Below are 15,683 nucleotides of genomic sequence, written 5' to 3'. Positions count from 1 at the left end.
TACAATATTATAGAGTGCTATTGTCATGAAGTTTGACATGCAACAGTGACAATTTGACCCCCTTCTATCACTATTATAATTTTGTATCCCGGTATTTCTGAATACATTGTATTGTTTATTGAGATTGTTTTGACAAAATCACCTTCTTTGGATTGGAAGCAATACCAGATGTTTACCACACGGCCTTCTCATCAATCATTAGTAACATCATGGGAGTTGCATTCACCTGAGGTCCAAAAATATGTTTATGTATCTTAATTTTATCAAACTCTTTTGCCAATTGTCCATCTGGTTCTGCAGTATTCGTTTAAGACCGTGTGTGAAAGTGTGTGTGCGGGTGTACGTGTGGTTTTTCCTGGGATTCTCCAATAAAAAGCGTGGCTTGCAATTCCAGAGTGTAACCAGATCCGTCCTTTGTGTAGCTCCTCCATCAGGCTCATGCCGGGAGCAGATGTTTGAAAAGAGGGGCTTCACCTCCTCTATAGTTTAGTTATGATGACATCCACACATGTGATGGCAAAAACATGTCAGCTCAATTTGTTCAGCAACAATAGCTCGATGAACCACTTCGTTGTTTTATTAAGAGGATTTGTGTGAGACTATTTTCCAGCTTTCACAACATTCTAGATCGCAAGTACATGCAATGGCATCAGAGCCGCCTGAGTGGATGATTGGAGTTCATTATTGCCGTTGATCTGAGAGAAAATATTCCTAAATTTGCTTAAACTTTTAAGAGCTGTTTCATTTTGAAGTGATAACGAGGTCACCAAAGTTAGAAATGGCACTCAAGGGTCATAATATTGTGGCTCAGTGTACATACAATATATATATATATATATATATATATATATATATATATATATATATATATATATATATATATATATATATATATATATATATATATATATATATATATATATATATTAGGGGTGTTAAAAAAATCGATTCGGCGATATATCGCGATACTACATCGCGCGATTCTCGAATCGATTCAATAAAAAAAAAAGATTTTTTTATTTATTTTTATTATTATTATTATTTTTAAAGAGAGCTCAGAATTGTTCATTCGGTAGTCTTACCGATTCAACGTCTTATCATCATTGCACTTTTTTTTTTTTGTGTGTGTGTGAATCGATTTTTAAACTTCCATTTTTAATGGAAAAATATTCAACAAAACGTCTGACTTCGGGTTAGGATTCACACCATGAGCATGGAAGAATGTTATATGAACGGAACATTAAGCCTTAATATTTTATTTTAATGCTGTTCAAACATGAAACAGATTACAACCTCTATAAGACTGAAATTTCAGATAAATAAATAATACATTTTCATATAAATCTTACACTCTACAAGCTTACTGATTAGTATTTTCTAAATTTGAATGAAAAAAAATTGCAACAATCGACTTATAAATTCGTATCGGGATTAATTGGTATCGAATCGAATCGTGACCTGTGCATCGTGATACGAATCGAATCGTCAGGTACTAGGCAATTCACACCCCTAATATATATATATATATATATATATATATATATATATATATATATATATATATATATATATATATGTATTTTCACAGATTTTAAATCCTGTATTCTGATGGAAAAAAATGAAGTCTAATAATAAAAATAGTTTTACACACTTTTTTTTTTTTTGCGGGGCTCGTGTGGTGAAATACATCCATCCATCCATCCATTTTCTTGACCGCTTATTCCTCACAAGGGTCGCGGGGGGTGCTGGCGCCTATCTCAGCTGGCTCTGGGCAGTAGGCAGGAGACACCCTGGACTGGTTGCCAGCCAATCGCAGGGCACACAGAGACAAACAACCATCCACACTCACGAGCACACCTAGGGACAATTCGGAGTGCCCAATTAACCTGCCATGCATGTTTTTGGAATGTGGGAGGAGACCGGAGTACCCGGAGAAGACCCACGCGGGCACGGGGAGAACATGCAAACTCCACCCAGGAAGGCTGGAGCCTGGACTCGAACCGGAGTCCTCAGTACTGGGAGGCGGACGTGCTAACCACTCGAGCAACGTGCCACCTGGTGAAATACAGTGATAATATAAAAAATAAATAAATAAAATTGTAATTATTTTTGTTTTTATCATGTTCCATAATGAAGTCTTATTGTTGATAGTAATAGTAATAAAACATTGAAATGATAAAATATTATTCGATTAAATAAAAAATCGTATTATTATTATTATTATTATTATTATTATTATTATTATTATTAAATGATGACTGCTATTCACATCAGTCGTAGTGCAGCGCGAAATACTGGGGGTTACGTTTTAAAGTATGTGCACGCACCACACATGCAAGTGTTGCTTCCAGGGTGCGCGCGCACTCTGACAGACAGCTCGGACCGGAGCGGAGTTGAAAGTCAAAGACGCTCAGCAGTCAACAGTCAGCAGCAAGCTGGCTCCCCCTGATTTGCAAGACTTTGACGAGCTCATACGGACCTCAACCTCGCTCTCGGTGACAAGGAGATGTTCAGGAACATACCATGACGTGAGTGTATGTATTCTACTTTTATTCCAAATTTTAAGAGTTTATCTGATGACTGTGCAACAAATATTGTAGCAAGTTGCTAATTGTAGCCTATATGTCACAATAATTGACAGTGACAAACAATGCTAGATAATTATAAACTATTTGTTATGAATAAGGATTCACTAACACTACACAATTTGAGTTTCATGCTAAAAAAAACAAGTCTTTACAATTTACATCTACAGTCATAAGTGTCTGACATCTAATAACCATCGTCTGTGATTGACTGCTATCGGCATGTATCGTTGATGATTGTGTTCATTTACACGATCTGATCACGATCGTCCGATAGTTTTCATTTTATGCAAAATCGATAATCGGCTGTAATGTCTTAATTTGCCCCATCAATCAATGACATCATTGATAAGCGAAATATCACATTACATGATAGATTTATCAGTGATTTTTATATATTTTTTTGTCTTTATATTTTTTCTCCATGCATTTCAATTGGCATTAGTTATATGTGGGGTTTTCACTATTAGTGGGCCGGGCAAGTCCCTATCCCCTGCGAATGGCGGCGGTCGACTGTAGCGTGAAAACAAAAGTTGTTTCAATAGATATATTTTTCCATCTTCTGATTGAATCAGCGTTACTGTTTTTCTCAAACTCACTAATGGCTGAAAAATCCTGTTTTGTAAAGTGTAATATATCACAACTATCGCATAATTGGTGTATCATGGTATTATCGTTAGCAAGACGTCATAGTAATATCCTATTATGTGCTATTTCCACCCTCACTTTCGAATGATGAAATTTGGAAGGCCACCCCAAATCCAGGATCTGAAAGGTAGAATCTTGGAATCCAAATTCCAAATATGGTGCAGAGACAATTGAATGAATTTCCGATGAAAATAACCTACCACTAAAGGTGTAAGCACAATTTATGTCTCACAAGATGATGTTATTTTGAAAACGGCGGACCTGAGCTCCACAAGTGTAAACTGTCGGACCGCAGCCAACTATCAGCGTGACTGTGGACATACAGGGGGCTCACGGGTCGTTAAAAAAAAAAAAAGCCCGGCAACGGGCTGTGAAAACAGTTACATCATTGAAGTGTTATCTGCGCCGTAAGATGTAAGAAGAGCGCGTGGACGTGCGTGCATCTCTGGATCCCAGTGACGTTTTTTTCACTGGCCATCTGGACCAGGAGGCACGAGCGTTTGTAAGTCAAGAGCACACATTTGCTGGTTTTGAAAGGCCACAGCTGTGTTTAGCTAAACTCAGCCAGCGCGTCTTTAAAAGACACCACATGAGACCGGGTTGCCATTTTGCTGTAGAGTGTGTTGGCTCGCAGTGGGCTTTGTGGGAAAACTTTTCTTAGTTTTACCGTAACACTCTCCTTTATGGACCATAGCCCAGAGTGTGTTTTTTTTTTTCCTTGATGGTTGGATCCTTGTGTAACACTGCATGGGGGTCTTTTGTGATACACCATAAAGCCTATCAGTATCATTAGGGTTGACTAACCCTAATTCAAACCCCTCATTAAGGTAACATTACTCCAAACACAATTCCCAACTCCAAAATGATACTAACCCTAATCTAAACCTATCTCGAACCTGAGAGGACCTTAACCCCTAACCATAGCTATAACCCCCTAAGATTACTAACAGTAACACTGTGGCTGCGTCCAAATGTCCACCGTTAACCCCAAACCCCTCATTCACTATAGTCCCACACTATATAGTGGCCTAATTTATAGTGCCCTCATTCTGTTTGGCAATACAGACAGCTAGCTCACTACCTTCTTTTCTTTCGCATCATGTCCTGACGCGCACAGGCGAATTAATCTTGACTATTTATTGTTAATAAAATGATTTAAAACTGTATTTTGTTTTCTTTGTCATACGTATTTTCAAATAAACCAATTTTTTTTTGTTCCATTGTTTTTTCATGTTTGCAATTAATTGCGTTCTATAGTGAGCATCGATGTTCACTACTTTTCAAAATGCATTGTGGGTAATTTTGAGTGCTACATTTTTGCTCCCTGGATATTCAAACAGCCCTACAAGATAGCATGAGCACTGAGTAGTGCACTATATAGGGAGTAGTGTGTTCGGATACAGCTTATGACAAGCTAAAACTGAAACCTAGCTAACATAACCCGAGCCTTAAACCCTCATTAAAGGTGGGTTCAACGATATTTTTGTGGCTGCGTCTTCCGGGTGGATCATCTTAACGATTGTTTCTCGATCCTGTCAATCAATATGCGTAATGACGTCGTGTGTGCTCGTTTCTAGCTGCGCATGCGCACTTCGAGTGTTTGTAGCATGTAGCTAGTTTCGTGTACTAAGCTTCGGATTAGGCTATTCATCGTTGTAGCTCCACCGAGCTGACCACGTACTTTGAAAATAGCTGAGAGCCACAAGAGGACATCTGTATGAAGCGAGGCCGGCTGCAGAGACTGATTTTGATGAAGATGAGCTCGGACGTTAGCGACATTTGAGAGGCGTTTCCCCCAGACGAGCAGGAGAGCTGCGCAGTTTTTTACACGTGACAAACAAATATTTGGCTTCCACTTTTTGAGAACATCATTGTATCCACCTTTAACATCCAAACTCCAAACACGATTCCCAACCCCAAATCCAAAATGATACAAACCCAAGTCTAAACCTATCCCTATAACCTGAGTGAACCTTAACCCTTAACCATCGCTAATACTAACCCTTAAAGCTTGGTTGAGCTAACTAGCTAACAGTATGACAAGCTAAACCTCAACCCTAGCTAACAATAACCCTAGTTCTAACCGTCCACTAATTTTAACCTCTAACCCTATCGTTTAGCCCGAACAGGTAAACACTAGCTAATGTGGCTATTGGTCATCCATGACTCTAACCCTAATAAAACGAAAAAAAAATATACTAACTTTAACATTCGCAAACCCTAATCTAGCTAACAGCCATCTTCTTATCCTACCATATCAGAAAGCCTAACCTATCACTACACTCGCCAGCAGGCTTCATGGGTTCACAATTTTATAAATTCTAAAATGATTTTATTTTCATAAATAATTGGTTAATTTATTATGATTGTATGAACTGTGCATACTAGTATTTTACGGTAGAATGAATTATTTTATTATTAAAATCAGCTTTTTACATACACATTCTAACAATTTTTTTTGTTAACTTCATCCATGTGTCCATTTTAAAAATGTCACACTTAATGACAGCCGTTTGCCCACCCCTGCTCCAACCTGAGTTAATCTTAAACTCTGACCCCAAACTGTGAATCCTGAAGCTCGTCCATCTTTTCAGAAACGCACTTTAAATCTCTCTAATTAGGATTGGCTCACAATTCCCAGGCCTCCATGTTACAGTAAAGACCATAAAACAGTAAACCAGACTGTACCAGTAAACCATGTGCGTGAAGCATACACTTAAGAGACCGGCTGGTCCTTCAGAAGTCCACTTACTCATCGTCTGAGCCGCATCCGCATTAAAGAACCCGGCCGGGTCGTACCCATGACTCATTACCTGCTGTGAATGACATCAGGAACATATGAGTGAAGCCACTTGAGATGGTTTGTCATCCATCCCAACTAACATGTTTCTGGACCAGGTTTCAGGCATTTATTTTTTTGCTGCCTCAAAAGTGTGTCTTAAAACTTGTGTCAACAAAAAAACAAATAGTCAGAAGGACTTTTCTTGGATTGCAAAAAAATTTAGGGACTTGCACATCTTCTCTTGCCAGCCGATTCCAAATGTGTTCTGATGCAACTTGCAAAAGTGTTTTCATAAACACGAACACTTGAAACAGACCAAACTCATTGGTGTAAACCCTCAAGATTCCTGATCAAAGGGACTTTTCTTGGATTGTAAATTTTTGGTGTCATGTTGAGTTTTGTTTTCACCACACAGCACTGAAGATGTCTGATCGACCGTGGAGACCCCACATGTTGAAAATGTGACGCTCCAGAGCTCAGAGATGTTCGGGACGGCTTGACGGCATCCCGCCGACACCTAAGATGTGGCCCCCAGATTTCGGACCTATGGATTTCGGACCACCGGATGCTCCGATGACTCATCCTGGTTTCTTTGAAGATGTGAAGGACCACCAGGGGCCGCCGTATTCCGGAGTCCAGTCGTCCATTCTCTTGGGTGGTGTTGGGGTGTGCTGTGCATCTCGGACTTCCATGGGCTCTATGGAGCTCACCTGTAGGTCCAACCCTGACAGAACCGAGATGAGATTCTCCACTAGTACTAAAACCTCCCAGGGCTTCTCCAATAGTTCCCAACCTCCCCTACCTATATCCTACAATCTTCCTGGTTGGACCACATCACAAAAACTTCTGGAGGACCGTCACTGTGTAAAACAAGAGCCCACAGAGGACAATTTACATGACCAGCAGTGTCTTTGGACTGACTGCAGAGCGAACTGCAGGAGTCGAGAGGAACTAGCGAGACACATTGAAAAAGCGCACGTGGACCAACGTAAGGGCGAGGAATTCGCCTGCTTCTGGGCCAACTGCATCCGACGCCGAAAGCCCTTCAATGCACGGTACAAACTGCTCATCCACATGAGGGTGCACTCCGGGGAAAAGCCTAACAAGTGCATGGTGAGTTGGTAAGCCAGAGGAGCAGATTTCATTGAGAAAAAGCTAAATAGATTTTAAAAATTGTGACGTTTTTGTTGCAATTTCTGCAGTTTGAAGGCTGCTCTAAAGCATTTTCCCGCCTGGAGAACCTGAAGATCCACCTGCGGAGCCACACAGGGGAGAAACCGTACGTCTGCCAGCACCTCGGCTGCTTAAAGGCCTTCAGCAACTCCAGCGATCGCGCCAAGCACCAACGAACGCACCTCGACACGGTTGGTCTACTATTTATCATCCACAGCTTTCTATGGTTCACTTCTGTTAAAAAAAGGGAAATTTGGCTTCCTATAAATTTAGATATAAAAGCACATTTGTTCCAAACAAGCGTCACACTTTGTTCTTTGATTTGTTTGTAATCTGGTGAGAAATAACGAATTAAGTGGTTGTGTGTCTGGGGTTGCCATTTATGTTCAGCACTGTTATGTCTGGCTGTTAGTGAACGCAACACAGGTCTCACGGGAGGGAGGGGAGGAGACGTGGAGTTTGTTAGTGTTGTTGTTTTTCCGGACTGCTAGCCTAGAGAGGTTGTACTATGTTTGGCGACGGCCACTGCCAAAAGTGGCGTTGTTGATAAGAGGAGTAAATGGGTGACATCCCAATCAATATTTGCTGGTGGCGTTTTTACAAAACGTTACAATATGTTTGAATCTAATTGCTGGAAATGTGCTCAGACTGAAAAATGGTTTCACCGTTTGTTGTCCTGATTTTTTGGGGGGCGCGGCTAAAATAATTATTTTGGAATAAGGCGCCTATTTATGTCTTAGTGGTTTTCTGGTGCAATTGTGACTTGTAGTTAGCTAGCGAGCTATGCCTGCACCTTGAGAATGCTCCATCGCTTTGGATAGTCAACTGGCGTGGCTGCTTTAGAGTGCCTTATTGTCTACGCCGAGTGCGCATACGTTTCACAGAGAAAGACTGAAAACTCAGGGGGGTGTGGGAAGTAAAAAAAAACAAACTAACAAAAAAAAAATAGACTTGAGAGAGAGGTGCTGGAAACGGCATAGGAGATGACATTTGAGCCACAAGTACCGGTATTCAGAATCTCTGGAAAAGTAATTGTAGTGACAGATTTGTTAACTCTGAAACTCACCAAAACTTTAATTAGTTCATTTGTGATTAACAAGGACATGAACATGGATTTTGAACTATGTGCAAAACATAATGGATTGTCTGATCATCATCACTCACAATATACAGTAGTTTGCCTGATTTCACTCATTTTGAAAGATTGTGAAATCTCAATGCCCGCTGAAAACCGATGCCGTGAGCTACAATTATTTTTACTGCCAGTAAGTGATGAAAACTTGATCCGGCAAACGTTACACTAGTGAATTGTTGCCGAAACAAAGCGCAAGAGTCCATCACCCCACCAACCTCCCTCCTTCTTGCGGCTTCGTAACGAGAGACTTGTATGTTTTGGTGACTCTGGAATGCCTGTTGCCCAAAACACTTTTTCCTGAAATATTTAGAGAACTTCAGGGAAATATGTATCTCCCGATCCTAATACCCTACCGCTGTCGTCCATTGCCATGTGAAGTGATGTGCATATTGGATGAAACGATGTGGTTTAATGCTAGTTGGTGACAAACATTTAAGCCTTGGTGGAGGTCCGCTCTCTCTCCAGTTTCAAAGGTTGATAACCAGTTTAGTTCTTCCAGGTTTATTTTGAATGTTGACATTTTCTTTTGTCGCCATCAAGCATATTGTTGTCCGCCACATAAAAGCCGTCCGTTGCTGGGTTGTTGTTTTTTTGGTCACAGAAGCCGTACACCTGCCAAATCCCGGGCTGCACCAAGCGCTACACCGACCCAAGCTCTCTGCGGAAACATGTCAAAACTCATTCAGCCAAAGCTGTCCAGGAGGCTAAGGTACATCAGTGTAATATTAATAGGAAGCCTTATCCAATTGTTCCGTATATGGATATGCATGGACCTGTATTGCACTGCGTTCATTTTGCTTGTATTCATGGTGCAATATTTTTTTCCACAGATATTACAACTGCGAAAAGTAATGCCCCACCTTTTCCAAACAAACAACATTTTGTCTTTGACCCAAATATAATCAGCTGAAAAATACTGAAATTTCTATCCATTACACAAACCGCACAGTGACGAAGTATTTCTCTGAACGTTTGTTTCATTTGTTTCTGTGGCCTTTTCCAGGAAGCTATGTTGCCTCTTGTATGCATTAGGAGCCAGAAAAGTAATAGCACAAATGTCCCAAACAAATCACATTTTGTCCTTTGACCCAAATATAATCAGCTGAAAAATAATGACGTTTTTATCCATCACACAAACCGCACAGTGACCAATTAGCGAAGTCTTTCTCTGAACGCTCATTTCATTTGTTTCTGTTTTCCAGGAAGTTATGTTGCCTCTCATATGTATTAGAACCCCAAAAAGTAATAGCAAACCTGTCCCAAACAAGCCACACATTTTGTCCTTTGGCGCAATTACAATCAGTTGAGAATTTTTTCCATATTTGTGCCAATCTCCTTGAATCTTACGGATACGGACCACAGAACGTTGGTGGGCAGTATTGCAACTCGAAGCAAATAATTTTGAGAAATGACAAACACCATCCACTTTGTCTTTGCATGAAGAAACGGTTGTTTGCAGAGTTAGAATGTCTCTGATCCAGTAGGATGAACTGGCGCATTACACGCACATACCCTGGAAGTTACGATGAGGGAGCCCATTGTTCTGTGTATCTGGACCCGATTTGTTGTCTTTGGACGCAAGTGACATGCTGAGAGGCTTTGTTGGTTTTAAGCACAACCACGTGTGAGCTCGCGTGCCGCAACATGCGTCAAACTGCACTTTTTGAGGATTTGCACCTGGAACCACACAGGATGAGGACCAGGAGCCACATAGGATTTAACCCTGAAACCGTAAATGATTTGGACCATAGAATGTACACCACTAAGCACATAGGGGCATATTCACTAAGCATGCGCTGCGTCCGGTAATAGAGCAAAATATTGCACCACAACTGCACCCGCACTCTGCGCCCAGTTACCCACATATTCACTAAGGATATTGCTCTAATCATATACCGGCGCAAACACGCCCACAAAACTGACAGCTTGAAGCAAATTTGCACCTGATTTACCACACATGGCAATGGATTTGCGCCAAGAACATGGTTGTTATAATAACAGTTGCGAGAAAGATGACATTATCAGAAAGCGAGGTTGGACCGAGAGTAAGCGTTTATAGTGCCATTAAGCTGTACAGAGCAGAGAAAACGACGACGTCAACGTCATTCATTCATAAAGTACAAATTATTGGTACGATCGTTTAAAAAAAAACTATATTCAGAAGTTGGTGTCGGCATACAGTATGCATCTGGCACGTAAAAATGATCATAAAATGCCTCCCCGCCATTCTCTCTCTCTCTCTCTCTCTCTCTCTCTCTTTCTCTCTCCTCTCTGTGTGATCAGCCAGAGAGCTACGTGCACCGTGCCATGCACTGCTGTCATGATCCCTGGATCGAAGTTGTGGCAGGTTTATACATGCTTTTCAAAAACATTATTTGCGTCACGCAAACTCGGTGAGGCTATTTACGCTGGCGTTAGTGAATTAGACGCTGCATATCAATGAGTCTCATTTGCATTGGGGTGAGCATATTTTTCATCAAATGTATGCAAATTACCTAATTTATATATGCGCAAATAACACCGGTGTACCATGGCGTAATCTGGTCGGCAGCACACTTAGTGACGGATTTACCCATCTGCGCGTTTAGTGTATTAGGCGCTCCAGGATTGCTCCATTTTTATTGGTTAGCGCCGTGCAAAGGTGACGCAAACCTTTAGTGAATATGCCCCATAGTGTATGGAGGTGGAACCACATAGGACATGGATGTGATTCCAGATAGGATTTGGACTAGAAACCATATGGGATGTGGATCAGGGACCACATTGATTATGGACCTGGAACCATAGAATATGGAGTTTGTTTCAGAAAGGATTTAGACCTTTTTGAGTTACACATGAGTTGGAATAGGAACTACAAAACATGTGTACCTTTAACAAAACTGAATTTTAATTAAAATATTTGAACCAAAACACCAAGAAGGTTTTCTTGGTGTTTCTACCTTTTTAAACGTAGAATTTGTAGCCGGAACCAAATTGCATTTGAAAATGGCTACATATTGGATTTGGAGCTAAGCCACATACAGTTTAGACCAAAAACCACACCTGATATGTACCGGTGTAAACACATTGGATTTGGATCAGGACTCACACTGCATTTGAACATTGTCTCAAGATTTCAGTACAGGAGCCACATTTGTTTTAGGCAAAAGATTTAGATCTGGAACCACAAGTTATTTGGGCCAGTTGCCAATTGTACAGGGTTTGTAACAGGTTCGAGACAGGTTTAGACCATGAACCACATTGGATTTATGTCGGATTTGGACCTGGAAACACACTTAATTTAGTTTTGTAACCACATGCAAATACTTATCAAACTGTTTTATTGATACCTTTTACTAAATCTAATTTTCATTCTCACAGGTTCACTTGTACTCAGTACCAGAATCGGACCTGTTAAACGGCTCATCTCTTCCGGGCTTAAACGACTTTCCAGGTGTACCACCTGTGCACAACTAATTAAAGGGTTTTTTGTTCATAACACTCCTCCGACTAAACCCTTGTGGTTGATTAATACTCAACTGTGTCTGTTTCAGGTTCTTACACAAACGGAGGTAGCTTGGAGTCTGCGCCCCCCCAAGTGGACATCCACTATCTCTGCACAGAGGGAAACTTCCACGGGTCTGTGAAATGCTCGACTTCCTGTTTGCTTTTTGTAATTTTGTTGTTGTTTACTTGAAATCTGAGTGTTCCGACTTGAAGTTCCACTGTGGTTCTGTTTACATCCAAGTAAAACCGTAAAGTCTGCTCTTCATTAAGCCAACTGGACTTCAGATGCGTTGAACACAGGAAGTGAGTAAGAACATGTCGTCCAATCAGATGCGAGTGTAGCTGGCCGGCCATCATCAGGCTGATTTATGAAGCCTCCAGCATGCCAGGTCCCATCTCGAGGGACCCACAAGAAGGAACGCTCCATCGTCCATCCAAACCCCCGTTACGACCCCCCCACTGCATATCATCCCTGCAGTTGCTTTTCGTTTTGCGCTTGGCAGCCTTCGGTTTCCATGTTGAGTCAGAGTGTTTGTGCACAGTCAGCACATTCTTGCATACACCCCCCCAAGCTATGGTGAAAAATGTAGTAATAACGTTTTTCCACTGCGGGAGATTTGTTTTTTCTCTAACCCTTAAATCTTTTGGAGGACCAATTTTTGTTTGGACCTATTGTCTAAATTTTGTCATTTCAGATACTACAAACACTTCAAACCAAAATGGAATACTTCCGGCATAAATTCTGGATATGTTTTGTGGGTCTACTCATGATAAACAGTGCGATTAAATTTCATGTAGCATTAGAGGATCGTCAACAAGCGACCGGTCATTTGGAACAGCCATGATTCCCGTTTGGGGTGTTTGAATCACGCAGCAAACATGCATCAGAGCGTCCGAAGCGCTGTTAACTTCACCGCAGGACTTTTAGGCCAACTTTTAGCAAACACAAGGTCATCCAGGCATTATAAACGATGTCAGAGCCATCCCAGGAGATCCATTTCTGCAGGCAGCTTGGAAGCAGGAAGAGATTCAACCAAACTATAGTTACGATGTTATTTACATTTGGACAGCTTGCAACTCTTATGAATGAGTAAGAAACAGAGAAGTAATGCTTTGGTTTCACCAATTGACACAAAATTTTCCTTAACAGGACCCACAAAAGTCTCACAGTGGAAGTCAACCCCAAATTTTTCTTTGCAATGATATGTTCAGTGTACCCCCACTAGTCTAAACACTGTTCTAATTAATATTATGTCTGTGAATATGAATTAAGCAGCAAAATACACCCGTTTTAAGCCATCTCAGGGGGCAGCCATTTTGTCAATTGCTGTTGACTGAAAATAACATCACAGTTGCGCAGGGTTCAGGTAACAATCAATCATGGAACAAACAATCGTGGCTCACCTGTTTTCTAGCTTTGGTCATGTGACATTCACAAGCTGAAGCGTGATTGGTCATTACCAAACTTTGAGCAACTCTGATATCATTTTCAGTGGACAGCACGTGGCAAAATGGCCGCCCCAAGATAGATAAAAAAAAAATTGCTGGTAGATGGATTTTGCTAAATTCATATTCCTGAAATGCATAATCAATCAGAATGCCATACTGACACTAGTGGGGCGCATAGAACATATTACAACTGTAAATGCAAATTTTGGGTTGACTTCCCCTTTAACTCATTTGCTCCCAAAAATGTATAAATATGTTCTATTTTAAATATCATACTCCCAAAGATGTATTTATACATTTTTTATGTTTTTTTATGCTAGCGCATACAGAAGGCTTTGATGCAGCCTCTGAACCGAAGAGAATGCTTGAAGCAATGGTAGTAATTAGAAAAACGGCCAGCAAGTGGCAGCAGAGTATAAAAGATCAACCAAGGCCATGTTGCACAAGCTCTTTTCCCCACATTTTTAAACAGATTTGTGACTAATGATGAAACTTAGCTATATTTTAATGCTAATTGTTGTAGAGCGGAAACAGATAGAAATATATTTTGAAAGAAGAGACTCTGTGGTAGATTCCATGTTTTTATAGCAATAGAGCACAATATTCTGTGGGGCCTTGCAAAATCAGTCAAAATCCAGTAAAACAGCTGGGAGTGAAGGGGTTTGCTTCCGTCAAAATGGCTGGGAGTTAATGAGTTAAGGAGCATACCTGAAATCAAGCCATCCAATTTTTAAATCTATTTTTATTGCTGTTATTGATGTGACACTTTGATTGACAGGAGGAACACGCCGTTTACCTCAAATGATGCCCGACTGCAACAACAACAAGGTAGTCATGGCAACCAGCCACCACAACAACACCAGGATCACAAATGTGGCTTCACTCCAGTTTGACTCCGCTTTGCTTTAGCATTTCTCGGTGGACTCGTTGGGGAGAGGAGGGCGTCTCGACCATTCGTTGACGGAGGCTTTGTTGAACCCTCCGCTTATTTCCCACAAGTCTCAGCAGTGCCCCCTGCAGGTAGGGCACATTTTTTTTTCAAAGTTAATTCAGTGATTTTGTTGTCGTGGATACTGATCCACATGCTGCTTCACCAAGTCATGTGAATCTGTATTCCCCCATCCTTCCAGGGTTTGACTTGATCGACGACCTGGGCGACGATGACTTCCTGTTCCACACGGAAGCTGTGGACCGTCGCCTCGGACTTGTGGATGGCGTCTACCTGGACTCGTGAACACTTTTGCCGGAAAACCAGGGGGAAAAAACAGGCCCGATGTCTTTGGGGGTCCGTTTTTACAACCATTATGTTATTTCGGAATTTACTTACTCAACTGCAGAAGGGGGTCTGGGCTGTTATTTTCAGTGCCCAAAAATTCCAGTAACTGTTTCCTTCTCAATTTTGCCATTAAAAGCACTTTAACTGTTCTTCTTTCTATGTCAATAATGTTGCCGCAACATATAAGTTCAATTAGCAATTTAGGGATTTTGTGCTAACTTCAAGTCTTGAATAGCATTTTTATTTACAATTGTACAACTTGCATAGCCTATCTATTGCCTGTCATTTTATATTGTTGTAATACTGCCACCTAGTGTACATATCTACATAATATCCATCCATCCGTTTTCCAAACCGCTTATTGCTTATCACGAGGGTTGCAGGTCAAATTAAGTCATTTGTATGACGGTAAAAACAATACAACTTTACTTAAAAATTTCCTTCCAAAAGGATGACTTTTACTTGAAAATGTACAGTGTAACAAATTTGTTTTTGCAAAGAAAGAAAAAAAAAACCCTAAACAATGTCTTAAAAAAAAAAAAAAAAATCCCCCAAAAGATGGTCGTTTATTATTCTTTGAATGATAAGTGTGGGCTGGGCGTATGCTTCAATTTTTTTTTTTTTTTTTACCTTAAAAATGTACCTATTCTCGCCCTCTTTAAAATTGTATTTTAAAAGGTTTTCCATCTCAAATAATTGACTTTTCTTGAGTGAAAAAAATTAAAGAAACAAAAAATCATGACTTTTTCTTGAAAATGTACAATGTAACAGATTTATTTTTGCAAATAAATAATGTAAAAAAATTTTTTTTAAAGTATAAATAAAAATAATAATAAAAAACTAAACAGTGTATAAATAAAATAAAAAAGTGGTGGTTTATTTTTCTTTGAAAGAAAGTGTGGGCTGGGGCACACCAATTTTTATTTTTTTATTTATTTTTTTACCTTAAAAAATGTACCTACGCTGTAAAAATATTGGCTGTGAATTTACAATATATAGTTTTTTTTTTTTTTACATTACTTTCACAGTAAGGATTACAGCAATTTATTATGAATGTACTTAGAGCAATTTACTGTAATTTCACATCTGTGATATTACAATGCATTGTTGTAAAAGCACAACTATATACTGTAACGCAGGGGTGACCAA

General features: G+C 40.2%; 1 protein-coding gene across 4 annotated transcripts; it reads left to right on the top strand.

The window, feature by feature from the left end:
* Nucleotides 1-2,394: 2,394 nt before the first annotated feature.
* Nucleotides 2,395-15,034, top strand: LOC144019477 (uncharacterized). Of its 4 annotated transcripts, none has more exons than XM_077522688.1 (9): nucleotides 2,395-2,528; nucleotides 6,431-7,128; nucleotides 7,218-7,379; nucleotides 8,925-9,032; nucleotides 11,684-11,756; nucleotides 11,857-11,941; nucleotides 14,037-14,086; nucleotides 14,168-14,278; nucleotides 14,389-15,034. In XM_077522688.1, the coding sequence occupies exons 2-9, from the start codon at nucleotides 6,538-6,540 to the stop codon at nucleotides 14,490-14,492; spliced, it is 1,284 nt and encodes a 427-aa protein (XP_077378814.1). In that variant the 5' UTR covers nucleotides 2,395-2,528; nucleotides 6,431-6,537; the 3' UTR covers nucleotides 14,493-15,034. The 4 variants fall into 4 exon arrangements, with proteins under 4 accessions (XP_077378814.1, XP_077378735.1, XP_077378965.1 ...); XM_077522609.1 differs by having other exon boundaries at nucleotides 2,405-2,534; XM_077522759.1 differs by lacking the exon at nucleotides 2,395-2,528 and adding an exon at nucleotides 3,656-3,735.
* The last annotated feature ends 649 nt before the right edge of the window (nucleotides 15,035-15,683 follow it).

The sequence above is a fragment of the Festucalex cinctus genome, chromosome 1 (genome assembly GCF_051991245.1).
Source record: "Festucalex cinctus isolate MCC-2025b chromosome 1, RoL_Fcin_1.0, whole genome shotgun sequence".
Classification (NCBI taxonomy): domain Eukaryota; kingdom Metazoa; phylum Chordata; class Actinopteri; order Syngnathiformes; family Syngnathidae; genus Festucalex; species Festucalex cinctus.
The sequence above is the reverse complement of the archived record's forward strand: the minus strand, read 5'-3'. Positions and strand labels throughout refer to the sequence as shown.

Coding starts and splice junctions, on each gene's coding strand:
- LOC144019477 (XM_077522688.1), top strand. CDS start 6,538: ATGTGGCCCCCAGATTTCGGACCTATGGATTTCGGACCACCGGATGCT. Junction 7,129..7,217: donor AAAAGCCTAACAAGTGCATG/GTGAGTTGGTAA, acceptor CAATTTCTGCAG/TTTGAAGGCTGCTCTAAAGC. Junction 14,087..14,167: donor CCGACTGCAACAACAACAAG/GTAGTCATGGCA, acceptor GCTTTGCTTTAG/CATTTCTCGGTGGACTCGTT.